Below are 13,695 nucleotides of genomic sequence, written 5' to 3'. Positions count from 1 at the left end.
AGTGAGGGATTAAGTGGGTCGGTGCAGGCTCGATGGGCCAAATTGCCTCCTTCTGCACTGTATGTTCTGTGTTCTATGTTTTGCACCAGGAATGCCAGCCCAGATCTCAAGATCCAGTGTTGGGCTTGAACCCACGGCAACTCATTTGGGAACCAACTGAAATTATGCAGAGTACAATTAGTTCATGGAACATAATGGCACTGATGAGATTTGAGGGCTGCTGGTGGTCACTGTTTACCCCAGGTTAAGTCAGGACCTCAAGGAGAACAGGGTCAGAAACCTTGGGGCTACAACATTTAAGTCCATTGTCACAATGGTAAAGAACTGACTTCCCAATTCAGGCACTTCCTGTGCTTTAAATAGGAAAGTGAAGGATGCACGATATAACTTTTACAGCCTTTTCCATTTATTAATTGTCACGTTTTTCTCTAGACCGTGACGAGGACAGGTGTACGACAATCCCAGAACAGACGAGGCGATTCCTCAATCGGTCACAGTGACTTTGGGTTTCGGCATTCCTCCACGGTGAATGAATGACACAAAAATTCAAAAGCCCATCGATCTTGGTCAGAGAAAAACCCCAATAACAATTGCGACAAAGTGTCAATCCTCGATGATACTAATCTCTTTGTCCCTTCCCAAAGACAGAAAAACAATTTCAGAATTATTATAACACCCTTTTTTATTTTTATTTTTTCCCCCCCATAGGAATTAAAATTCCATAGTTTTGTACACTATAGACATTTTCAAAAGTTAGCAGCATGAAAGTCACTGAAGGCGCAGATGTATGGCACCACTTCTCTTGGGTTGTAGTGTTCAGAAAACTGGCACAAACAGATATCTCATGGGGAAGGGAAGGTGGGACACATACGCACAAAAAAAAACCTACATGCCAGGCTGCACTGAACACTGATGTTACTATAGTCTCAATCACTACTCCATGTACATCATCAATAAACAGCCCGTCAGCACTTTCTCAGTAAATCTAGGACAGCCTTGAACCAAAGGCCAAGACAGCAAGATGATCGATATATCAATTGAGGTGGTCATTGCCGAAAGAGAGGGTGGAGGAGAGAAGCAAAACTCATGGAGGAATGTGGGGAGAGGGAAAATGAAAATCGAAAACACTTTGCTGTCGATATAAGTCGAGAGATCATGCTTTGAACCATAACAAAAATAAACCCAACAGCTAGCGCCTCCTTTGTATTTTGAGTGCGAAGCAACAGTTCATTGTTCTGCTGGAGGCAGTAATTCACAGGCCCCTCTCCCTGCCACAACCAACAACCCCCACCCCGTTATCCAACACGACAATTTGAAATTCCATAATGTCCTAACCATAATGCGCTATTGTCCAATACTTGAAAGAAGTTATTACACCCATTTCGGTGAGGGAGGAATTTCACCCAAATGTGTTAACTGGTGCAATGCAATGCACAGAAAGAATATAACCTGGTAGTGCTCTCTCTCTCCCCTTTCCAGTTTGCCCACTGCCCATCCACCCCCATCCCTTTTCCTGTAATTTGGCTATGAAAGGGCTGAGGTTGGAGGAACTGCGAGTCAGGAATGGTCACGATGTGAGGATCAGGAATGGTTGAATTTGTGAGGTTCAGGAATGGTTTAGTTGTGGACGTTGGCCGCGCTGGCACAAAATTCAAGATGGGCTCAGGGGGTGGGGGGGCATTTGGTTCCCCATGACGTTAACGATTGTTCTTGGCTGCATCCTTTGCGGCAACGATCAGCGGAGTTAGGCTGGACAGCGGTTTTGCCAGCTTCAGGAATTGGTGCTGTCGAAAGAGAATAAAGAGGGGAAGGGAAAAATTAGACAGACTTGATTCTTTTCCTCAAGCATGATACAGACACTAATAACATACAGGTCAATACAAATAGAAGAGATTTCTCTGGCCCATTTCTCATAAACAAACACCTGTCCAATCCCTCACACAGGAAGTCATGGCTCAGGGTAACACCTTTGCCTCTGAATCTGAAAATTGTGGGTTTCCAAAGTCCCACTCGAGACATCAGCACAAAATTGAGTATGAGAATTGGCAAGTCATGTTGCAGCTGTATAGAACCTTAGTTAGGCCACACTTGGAGTATAGGGTTCAATTCTGGTCGCCACACTACCAGAAGGATGTGGAGGCTTGAGAGGGTGCAGAAGAGATTTACCAACATGTTGCCTCGTATGGAGGGCATTAGCTAGGAGGAGAGGTTGAACATGGTTTGGTCTCACTGGAACAAAGGAGGTTGAGGGGCGACTTGATCGAGGGGCATAGACAGAGTGGATAGTCAGAGGCTTTTCCCCAGGGTAGAGGGGTCAATTACTAGGGGGCATAGGGTTAAGGTGTGTGGGGCAAGGTTTAGAGATGTACGAGGCAAGTTTTTTTTTTTTTTTTAACACAGAGGGTAGTGGGTGCCTGGAACTCGCTGCCGGAGGAGGTGGTGGAAGCAGAGACGATAATGACGTTTAAGGGGCATCTTGACAAATACATGAATAGGATGGGAATAGAGGGATACGGACCCAGGAAGTGTAGAAGATTTTAGTTTAGATGGGAGCATGGTCGGCACGGGCTTGGAGGGCCGAAGGGCCTGTTCCTGTGCTGTACTTTTCTTTGTTCTTTGTTCTTAAAATCTAGGCTGACACTTCCAATGCAGTGCCGAGGGGGCGCAGTGCCGAGGGGGCGCAGTGCCGAGGGGGCGCAGTGCCGAGGGGGCGCAGTGCCGAGGGGGCGCACTGCCGAGGGGGCGCACTGCCGAGGGGGCGCACTGCCGAAGATGTATCGTCTTTTGGCTGAGTTTTAAACTGATGTCCCATCTGTTCTCTCTGGCAGGCACAAGATGGCATGGCACTATGCAAAGTACAGCATGGGACTTCTCCCTGTTGCGCTGGCTAATTTTTCTTATTTTCTCGCCACTATTTGTGGGAGCTTTGTATGTGCAAATTCCTACATCACAGCCATGACACGACGTTGTAAAGCTGTTGGGATGTTCTGCAGTCATGAATGTACTGGACTAAAGCAAGTCTGTACTCCATGCCTTGTTTTTAATTGAGGGTATCCAATTATCTTTTTTCCAATTAAGGGGCAATTTAGCATGGCCAATCCACCTACCCTGCACAGCTTTTTGGGTTGTGTGTGTCTGGTGGTGGTGGTGGTGGTGGGGAGGGGGCGCAGACAATGATCCGGGGCCGGGATCGAATCTGGGTCCTCAGAGCTGTGAGGCAGCAGTGCTAACCACTGCACCACCGCACTGCCCCTCCATGCCTAGTTCTAATTTTAAGGCTGTATGCACCTGTTTTGTCACTGCAGTAAATAGCTCTTCTCGATCTACCCGATCAAATCTTTTTATTCACTTTGAACACCTCAATTAGTTCACTCCTTATCTTTCTGAACAGACGGGGCGGCATGTGGCACAGTGGTTAGCACTGGGACTGCGGCGCTGAGGACCCGGGTTCGAATCCCGGCCCTGGGTCACTGTCCGTGTGGAGTTTGCACATTCTCCCCGTGTCTGCATGGCTTTCGCCTCCACAACCCAAAGATGGGCAGGTTAGGTGGATTGGCCGCGCTAAATTGCCTCTTAATTGGAATAAAAACACTTTCTAAACAGGATCCAAGTTAATGGAAGCTGGCATATCATTTTTGGGGTACAGAGAATCACAATGCCCAGGACGCAGGCGATTTTATGGTAATTGATCATAAAATTAATTCTACTTCTCTCTCCACAGACTCTGCCCGACCTGCTGGGTATTCCCAGCATTTTCGGTTTTCTTTTCAGGTTTACAGCCTCTGCCATATTTTGCTTTTGCACAAATGCATAGCATCTGGAGGACATTGCATGTCTTAAACTATCCTGAAACGATGAACAAGTGGTCTCCCAGGTATTGCCTCTTGTGTTGCACAATAGAGCACCGATCGAACAATTCATACCTTCAGGATTTATCAATGTCTTATAGCCATTTAATCAATTTTTAAGCCTAGTCACCGTTGTCACGGTGGCAGCCAGCTTTCACAGCAGCAAGGTCCCACACAAACAACAAGAACAATAATGACCTGGCAGCTTGTTTTAGTGATGTTGGTTGTAGATAAATATTGGCCAAGGGACCAAGAGGAACCTCCCTGTTCTTCTTTGAAGAGTACCGTGCGGTCTTTTACATCTCCTTGATTTAATGACTCATTTGAAAGATGTCACTATGACAGTGCAGCACTCGCTCGGTCCTGCACTGGAATATCAACCTGGATGATGTACTCAAGTCTGAACTGGGGCTTGAAACTTCTAACACAAGAGGTGAGAGAGTGATACCAATTGAGATAATCTAACATTAGAACCTGCCACGGGTTTACCAGAATGAGTTTGACTGTATTAATATCAGTATTGCTCTGCTCAAATGATCCATCAAAAATAGGTGATTTTGCCCTTACTCTGTATCATAGAAAGCTTACAGCACACAAGGCCATTTGGCCCAACTTGGGTTCTGCTGGCTTCATAGTTAGCACAGCTGCCTCACAACGCAAGGGGTCAACTCCGGCCTTGGGTGACCGTCCGTGTGGAGTTTGCATTTGCTCCTGTGTCTGGGTGGGTTTCCTCCGGGTGCTCCGGTTTCCTCACAGTCTAAAGACGTGCAGGTTAGGTGGATTGGCCAAGATAAAAATGTCCCTCGTGTCCAGGAATGTGCAGGTTAGGTGGGGTTACGGGGATGGGGCGGGGAGTGGGCCTCGGTAGGGTGCTCTTTCAGAGGGTCGGTGCAGACCCGATGGGAGGTGTGGCCTCCTTCTGCACTGTATGAATTGGGCCCAGTCTCCTGCAGGTACCCCACAGCCCTACAAATTTTCCTTTAAATATACTTCCAATTTGTTTTTGAAAGCTACTGTTGAATCCACTTTCACCACCCTTTAGGATAACACACTGCAGATCATGGCAACTCAACGTGTAAGGACATTCCGCCTCATCTCTCCACTGGTTCTTTGCCAATCACCTCAAATTTGGGTCCTCTGGTTATTCACCCTTCTTGCCAATGGAAACAGTTTTACCTTCACTTTATGAAAACCCTTCATAACTTTGGGCACCTGCATTTACACTCGGGGTGGTCTTGTGGCACGGTGGGTAGTGTCCCTGCCTTTGCCTCAGAAACTCCATGTTCGAGTCCCACCCCAGGACTTGATGGCATAATGTGGAGAAACAGGTTTCACATCAACCTGCAAAACTCCCAACAAATGCCACTGGCAGCTGGGAGGAGGAGGAGATTCCTGGTTATCCATGTGATGGGAAGGAAGTTGGAGCCTTTACCATCTTAGCTCCAGACTTCGACATGCATGTAAAAGTGGATGTTGCCACATCGACTCGGATTCCTTGAATGATCTGCAACACACTTCCACCACCACGGGCATAGCGACCCAACCCACCTGCAGCAGCTCCTTGGAGGAGCCCCTCTTCTCAACATCCATCTCCAGGCAGCGATTCAGGAAATCCCTAAATACAGGTGACAGTCTTTCGGGATTCTGCAGCTCTGGAGTCCCATTTGTTGCAATCAGATACAATGCCTAGTGAAGCGAAGCGACCAAAAAGAAATACAATTAAAAGACATCAACAGAAAATAAACGTTCAATTGAGTTTGTGAAACTTTTGTGTTAACTTTCAGATCTTCATGGAGTTGTTGCTGTAACTTTCCTTTTGCTATTTATGTAACTCTAAAACTTCTGAGACATGACCTTGAATGTGTTTGGATGCTACACTTAAGAAAATAAGCAGTGACACACAATATAGTTATTGTACAAACTTACCAATGTTTCGCATGGGCAACATGCAAGTGCTGAAAAATAGAATTTTTCAAAGGATGTTTGTGCTAACTTATTAACAAACCAGGTCTCGATATGTACCCTTACCCAACCCCAGCAGAAACACAGGAGCGGGGCTGGGGGCTGATAGGTATAGGTAGTGGTGGTTAAAATGAAGCAGGGGACTGAGCTGCTCATTTAAAAAACTCCAGGCAGCAAGAACACTCTTTCCAAAACGTCGGGGACGCAAGTTGGGCTCTAATGACGGAATTAGAACCCGAATCCAGCCGGAGGTGGGGCCCCAAATTCAGACTCCTTGCCAGGACAACAATCCCTGATGGGTCCGGGCGGGAGCCACCCCTCCCATGTTCGAACGGAGACCACAGTGTTCCGTCAACATTTAGAGAGAAAGACAGGTTTCTTATGCCGTTATCTCGAAGGCATTGACGGAGCACATTCCCAATATTTTCCTGTCTGGACAAGGCAAGTTGTTATGTCTGAAAGCAAATCATAACTAGAAAAACAGGAAAACAAAATGCAAGCGAATCATCAATACTCATTAGGACTGGTGATCACTCAGAAACTAGAATTTGCACTGCCTCAGGGTTATTTTCCATGTAGGTGCGCAAATCTCCTTGGGTGATACATGTCACCAAAAGGGGCGGGGAGAGTGGAGAGATTTGCAGGAGATATCCAGGAATGATCACTTACTTTATCGTAGAATCCCTACAGTGCAGAAGGAGGCCATTCGGCCCATTCGGAGCACATATCTAGGACCACGCTCCCACCCTATCCCCGTAACCCCACCTAACCTGTTGGACATTAAGGGCCAATTTAGCATGTCCAATCCACCTAACCTGCATATCTTTGGACTGTGGCAGGAAACCGGAGCACCCGGAGGAAACACCACGCAGACACAGGGAGAACGTGCAGACTCCACACAGTCACCCAAGGTCGGAATTGAACCCTGGTCCCTGAAGTGTGAAGGGAGATGTGCCGGATTTAAAAGGTGGGAAGGAGAGCAACTGGAGCCATTCTAGTTGCCAGCCAGGAGCCAGCGGCACAGCAGAAATAGCAGAGGCCTGAGGGCAGGCTATTTACTCGAAGGCATCACCCAAGACAAGTTGTAAAATACGTGAGTGTAAAGGTGTGCTCACAAGGTCCACATTTGCACAATAAAATCAATCTAAATAGCTGGAGCACTCCCGTTATCAGAGACGCCATGATAAGTTTCAGTCAAGGCCTGCCATGGCTTCATCTCCAGGCAAGAGCTGTTCCACTAAAAGCAACCAGTAGGAGGATAAAAAATAGAGCAGCCTCAGATATGGCAGATAGTTACTGTTCCAAATTGGTATCCCAGCTATTGTATGGTAAGATTTCCGAATTCCATCAATGTTTTAATCTACCAAATCAAGGAAAGAGAATCTTACCCGCAGAGGGTTCTCATTTAGGTATGGAGGTTCTCCCTCAATCATTTCAATTGCCATGATTCCCAGTGACCAAATGTCTACCTTGGGACCGTATGCTTTTCGCGTGACCACTTCGGGGGCCATCCAGTATGGCGTCCCCACCATTGTGCTTCGTTTACTCTGTTCTGGTGTAATCTGAGCGCAGAAACCAAAGTCAGCTGGGGGGCGGAAAGAAAATGAGAGCGTAAGATTGGTGTCACATTATTCATTGCCAAGACCACTGGCATAACACACATACAAAATGGGCAGGCAAAGATCAGCTTGTCCATCAAGTCTGCTGCAGTCTCGCTGGAGGAAGCATCTCGACTTGACACTTCATACAACCCCCATCCCTATTTGATCCTCGGGGATAGGCAGCACCCCACAAGAAAAAAACCATGCCCAATAAGAGATCATCATCTGAAAACCAAACTTGTCAAGAAGATCACATGGGCCAAGTGTTAACAATCAAAACGCTTTGCTTTCTATCTGATAGAATCGCTGCCCCAGTCACATTATTATTATTAATAAACCATTCTGGCTCCCTTTCTGAGGTGTAGAGCCAGCACCCACCACCAAACAATGCCTTATTAAATAAACCGCACCAATAAGAGGTGGCGCACTGGCACGTGCCACATTGAGAGCCACGTGAGGCTATTTACTCTAAGGCATCACCCAAGACAAGTTGTAAAATACGTGAGTGATTTGTGCCCATAGTTTTCTTCGTGATGCACTAATGCTATCCTCACCTCATGCACAGGAAGGCACTATGCGGGAAGTCAATTTTCAAGGGCAGCTGATAACAAGATGTTTCTGCCATTGAGACTGCAGCATTTGATTTATTGGTGCTCAGTGAACAAAAGCACTTTTGTTGGAAACATTGAAACATAGAAAATAGAAAGAGGCCATTCAAGACTGCTCCGCCATTCATTATGATCATGGCTGATCATCATGTTTAATACCCTGATCCCGCCTTCTCCCCCATACCCCTTGATCCTTGTAGCCCCAAGAGGTATATCTAATCCCTTCTTGAAATTACACAACGTTGTAGCCTCAACTACTTTCTGTTGTAGCGAATTCCACACATTCACCACTCTCTGGGTGAAGAAATTTCTCCTCACCTCAGTTCTAAAAGGTTTACCCCTTGTCTTCAAACTTTGACCCCTAGTCCTGGACTCCCCCACCATCGGGAACATTCTTCTTTCTGAATCGGCCCTGTCTAACCCTGTGAGAATTTTGTAAGTTTCTATGAGAAATTTCTACAAAATTATGAGGGGCATAGACAGAGTGGATAGTCAGAGGCTTTTCCCCAGGGTAGAGGGGTCAATTACTAGGGGGCATCGGTTTAAGGTGCGAGGGGCAAGGTTTAGAGGAGATGTAAGAGGCAAGTTTTTTATTATACAGAGGGTAGTGGGTGCCTGGAACGCGCTGCCAGAGGAGGTGGTGGAAGCAGGGACGATAGTGACATTTTAAGGGGCATCTTGACAAATACATGAATAGGATGGGAATAGAGGGATACGGACACCGGAAGTGTAGAAGATTTTAGTTTAGACGGGCAGCATGGTCGGCACGGGTTTGGAGGGCCTGTTCCTGTGCTGTACATTTCTTTGTTTTTTGTTCTATCCCCTCTCGCTCTTCTAAACTCCAATGAATATAATCCTAACCTTAGTCTCTCTGCATATGACAGCCCCATCATCCCAGGAATCAGCTTGGCAAACCTTTGCTGCTCTCCCTCTAGAGCAAGAGCATCCTTCTTCAGACAAGGTCACCAAAACTGCACACAATACTCCATGTGTGGCCTCACCTATGCCCTATACAATTATAGTAAAACATCCCTATTCCTATACTCAAATCATCTCGCCATGAAGGCCAACATACCATTTACCTTCTTTACTGCCTGCTGTACCTGCGTGCGTTCCTTCAGCGACTGATGAACGAGTTTACCAAGGTCTCGCTGAGTATCCACCTCTCTCAATTTACACCCATTCAAATAATAATCTGCATTCCTATTTTTGCTACCGAAGCGGATAACCTCCCATTTATCCACATTATGCTGCATCTGCCATGCATGTGCCCACTCACTCAGCCTGTCCAAATCCTGCTGAAGCATCTCTGCATCCTCCTCACAGCTCACCCTTCCACCCAACTTTATATTATCTGCAAGTTTGGAGATTATACATTTAATTCCCTTGTCCAAATCATTAATATATAATGTGAACAGATCCCTGCGGTGCCCCAATAGTCACTGCCTGCCAATCAGAAAAAGACCCATTTATTCCAACTTTTTGATACCTGTCTGCTAACAGGATTTCTATCCATCTCAAGACACTACCTGTAATCCTATGCGCTTTAACTTTACATATTTATCTGCTATGTGAGACCTTGTCGAAAGCCTACTGAAAGTTTAAATAAACCATATCCACCAGATCTTCCTGGTCAACTCTACTAGTTACATCTTCAAAGAATTCTAGGGGCAGTACGGTAGCATCGTGGTTAGCACAGTTGCTTCACAGCTCCAGGGTCCCAGGTTCGATTGCCGCCTGGGTCACTGTCTGTGCGGAGTCTGCACCTTCTCCCAGTGTGTGCGTGGGTTTCCTCCGGGTGCTCCAGTTTCCTCCCACAGTCCAAAGGTGTGCAGGTTAGGTGGATTGGCCATACTAAATTGCCCTTAGTGTCCAAAAAAAAAAAAAAACAGGTTGCGTTGGGTTACAGGGATAAAGGGGGATAGGTTGTGGGGCTTAAGTGGGGTGCTCTTTCCAAGGGCCGGTGCAGACTCAATGGGTTGAATGGCCCTGTGTAGCCACCTAAAATGGCTGATTCCCTATTAATTTGGCCAAAACCCGATATAAAATGGCTAACCGAAAAGGCTGATGGGAAAAGCAGCCAACAGGACACAAACAGACAGCTGCAGACAGAATAGCGTATTCGGCTCTGGGGAAGTCGGCCCAGATCGATACCTACGACTATTAGCAGCACATCAACACAGACATCTGCAGTTTAATCGGCTATCCCCGGGAACAATTGCAACATATTAGCAATTGAATGTCGGGCCAGACCTCTCGCCGCCTGCAGTGGCCGAAACAAAGACAGGTGAACGACCACCCCCCGATCGAGGAATCACCCCATTTTTGGAGCATATCGAACCCAGTGATTGGGAACAAGTCCAATCACTTGGGACTCAGGGTCAAGGGCCGCCCCGAGAGGCGGGAAGCCCCTGGGCCCTATAAATTGAGGGGCCAAGTTCAGATCTCGCTCTCTCTCCCTTCTTCTCCTGCTCGCAACCTTCGCAAGAACATCGACCAGCAACAGCAAGTCTGACTCCAGCGATCGCTACCCGATAGAGATTCCTAGCCATCGACCTGTATCAGCCTTTTGAATCCCGCAGGCCAGATCCAATTCGATAAACCATTCGTTTCCCTGACCTGGTGGGCCATCCCCAAAAGTTAAGTATTGGCCAGTAGTGGTAGGTTTTGATATAGATAGTAGGATTATTGTGTAAGTATCAATTGCTGTACATAATAAATGACCGTTGATTTCAATCTTACTAAGCGGTGTTCTGACTTATTAATCATAACTCGAGCTTGAACCACGTGGCGGTATCAGAAAGATACCTGGCGACACGTGAGCAAAGGTGACATAATCAGAGCTAATAAAACTAAGGCTAAAAAGAGCAACACCTGTATCTGCACTGTAAATTCTATGTTTATAGAACATACGGTAGCATTGTGGATAGCACAATTGCTTCACAGCTCCAGGGTCCCAGGTTCGATTCCGGCTTGGGTCACTGTCTGTGTGGAGTCTGCATATCCTCCCCGTGTGTGAGTGGGTTTCCTCCGGGTGCTCCGGTTTCCTCCCACAGTCCAAAGATGTGCAGGTTAGGTGGATTGGCCATGATAAAATTGCCCTTAGTGTCCAAAATTGTCCTTAGTGTTGTGTGGGGTTACTGGGTTATGGGGATAGGGTGGAGGTGTTGACCTTTGGTAGGGTGCTCTTTCCAAGAGCCGGTCCAGACTCGATGGGCCGAATGGCATCCTTCTGCACTGTAAATTCTATGATATCTTTGCCTATGTCTAGTTAATTTGTCAAGTATTACTTTCCTTTTGTAAATCCATGCTTACTTAATATAACACCGCTTTCCAAAATACGGTGCTACGAAATCCTTGATAATGATTCCAGCAATTTTCCTACTACTGACGTTAAGCTCACTGGTGTATAGTTCCCTGTTTTCCCCAATCGTGGCCTCTTGTGCATCCTCAAATTTCAGTGCTCCACAATTGCTGGCCATGCCTTGGTTATAAACTCTGAAGTTTCCGCCCTAAACTGTTCAGCTTCTCTCTCCTCCATCTTTAAGGCACCCCTTCAACCTACCCCTTGGTCACCTGGCCCCACGGCTTTGTGGGGTTTATTGTTACATTTAGCCCGAAACAGTACCGTGCAGTACCTCGGGAGGTTTTACAGTTGTCTAAAGGTGTTTTATGAATGCAAGTTGTTTTAAAATAAACGGACACTGAAGTAAATTCTACATTGGGTTCCACTGGTTATTCAAGCCATCTGTTGTGGGCAGATGTCAATAGTCCTCGGGTAGACTCAGTCCACGGTCGCCCTGGTGGGGGCCAGGGGGAACGAGCACCGGGGTTGCCTTATGGGCGGCTGGGGCAGTAACCGGGCAGGAAGGATCCTCGGGCGCGCAGCCGATCGGGGGGCGGGGGGCTAGTTTTGTTGATGTTGGTCTGCAGTCCGAGTCCGCCATGGCGCTCGGCACAGCCGCTGGAGGCCGGAACCGGAAGTGCAAGGGCTCGTATCCACAGCCAAAGCTGCATGAGTTACTCTGGGTCCTGCCAGCCTCCGGAAAGTAAGACAATCGAGATTTTTTTCCCCAAGGAAACTCAGGAGTGCGACGCCTGCGTTTTTACACCGGCGTGGGGACATAGCCCCATTTTTGGAGAATCCAGCCCCAGTTCTTTGGTCTGATGCCAGGGCATGGAGTCAGCAGAGGCAAAGAAAGAGCATGGGAACATTTAAGGAAATGCCCATTTTGTAAATAGGTGGTGAGGTGTGGGTAGTGGGTGAACGTATTCTACACAAGCGTCCTCCCACCTTGCTTCACCTAACCCATCTACATCTCCTTCTTCTTTTTGTCCTTGATGTGCATGCCTACTTTCACCTTAAATGCAACTAAACTATTTGCCTCAGCTCCTCTAGGTGGCAGCAAGTTCTCCATTCCACCCATTCTGGTTACTTTCTCTTGGATTCTTTATCGGATATATTAGTGGCTGTCTTATCTCCATGGATCCTAGTTTTGGTCTTGTCCACAAATGGAAGCACTCGGGGAAAGAATCTAGTCAGGAGGGTTCTATCATCACTCTTTGCAAAAGGGACTTGGGGAGGTGCCATATACTTCAAACTGTAACAGACAAAACATCGACATTGTGCCTGCCACGGGATCTGTACTTTGTCAAGTCTGGCACACGACACATTGCTAACTGGATATGCTCCAGAACAAACAGATGCTCAGTGTGAAATCCTAAAAAAACAGGCTTGTTTTTCTGCCACCTACCATATTCAAGAAAATAAGGCTTTTCACAGTAACTTCACTGCAGTGTTAATGCAAGCAGAGAACAAAGAATAATACAGCAGAGGAACAGGCGATTCGGCCCTCCAAGCCGGTACCGGTCATGATACCCCCTTGGCCAAAACCCTCAGCACTTCCTAGTGCCGTATCACTCTATACCCATCGATGTAAAATGCCTATTTGTGACTCTAATAAAGATTATTATTATGTGCCACACATGATCACCATCAAGAATAAACATTACTTTAGGGTTTTTCTTTAAAGGTACATGCCTGTTGTAGAAGTCCGAGTGACATGTCGGGAGTAAGCAGGAGACCTTCATCTCGCCAGTCCTATTTCTTTTCAAAAATTCAACCACAGGATGTAGTTACCTCCGGCAAGGCCGGCACATACAGGCCGTCCCTAATTTCCCCTCAAAAATTTGGCCTTTCCATCGAGTTCTTGTTCTGCCAGGCCACAGAGAACAGTGGAGATTTGGCTGCATTGGTCCCACGGGTTAATTATTCTATTCTGCTCTGTTATCCTCTGCAGTAGGCAGATTTATTAGGAGTACACACACACGGGAGAATGAAAGTGGGACACACCAGGGGTCCCTGATGATGTCAGCACACATAGCCTGCCTCATTGTGTAGACATTATCCCGAATCTCACCCCACTGTCTCGGTCACCAACTTCTCATTTTACAAAATAATTACAGTCAATATTGCCTTGAAATAATCAAGTCAGGCTTCTTTTCAAATTTTCTTTCCATAATTGACCAGGACTTAAATCAATGGACATTTTTTAATTCGCCAGTGGTATCAAGGGATATAAATCAATGACAAATCAATAAGGGTGAAGTGCAGATCTAGTGTCTCACAGACACACAAACACCCCATTCTCTCACACAGACTCAGCCCCCCCTCCC

General features: G+C 46.8%; 1 protein-coding gene across 4 annotated transcripts in view; it reads right to left on the bottom strand.

Moving 5' to 3' along the window:
• Positions 1 to 664: 664 nt before the first annotated feature.
• Positions 665 to 13,695, bottom strand: part of pak1 (p21 protein (Cdc42/Rac)-activated kinase 1) — a 242,206-nt gene continuing 229,175 nt past the window's right edge. For all 4 annotated transcript variants that reach the window (XM_072477377.1, XM_072477375.1, XM_072477376.1 and 1 more), the window contains 3 exons: positions 7,199 to 7,395; positions 5,397 to 5,534; positions 665 to 1,784 (listed from right to left, as the gene is read on the bottom strand). In XM_072477377.1, the coding sequence (XP_072333478.1) occupies positions 1,698 to 1,784; positions 5,397 to 5,534; positions 7,199 to 7,395 (422 nt within the window). In that variant the 3' untranslated portion in view covers positions 665 to 1,697. The remainder of the gene's footprint in view (positions 1,785 to 5,396; positions 5,535 to 7,198; positions 7,396 to 13,695) is intronic.

This window comes from Scyliorhinus torazame, chromosome 15, assembly GCF_047496885.1.
Source record: "Scyliorhinus torazame isolate Kashiwa2021f chromosome 15, sScyTor2.1, whole genome shotgun sequence".
Classification (NCBI taxonomy): domain Eukaryota; kingdom Metazoa; phylum Chordata; class Chondrichthyes; order Carcharhiniformes; family Scyliorhinidae; genus Scyliorhinus; species Scyliorhinus torazame.
Note: the sequence above shows the minus strand (reverse complement) of the source record. Positions and strands in the feature narration are given on the sequence as shown.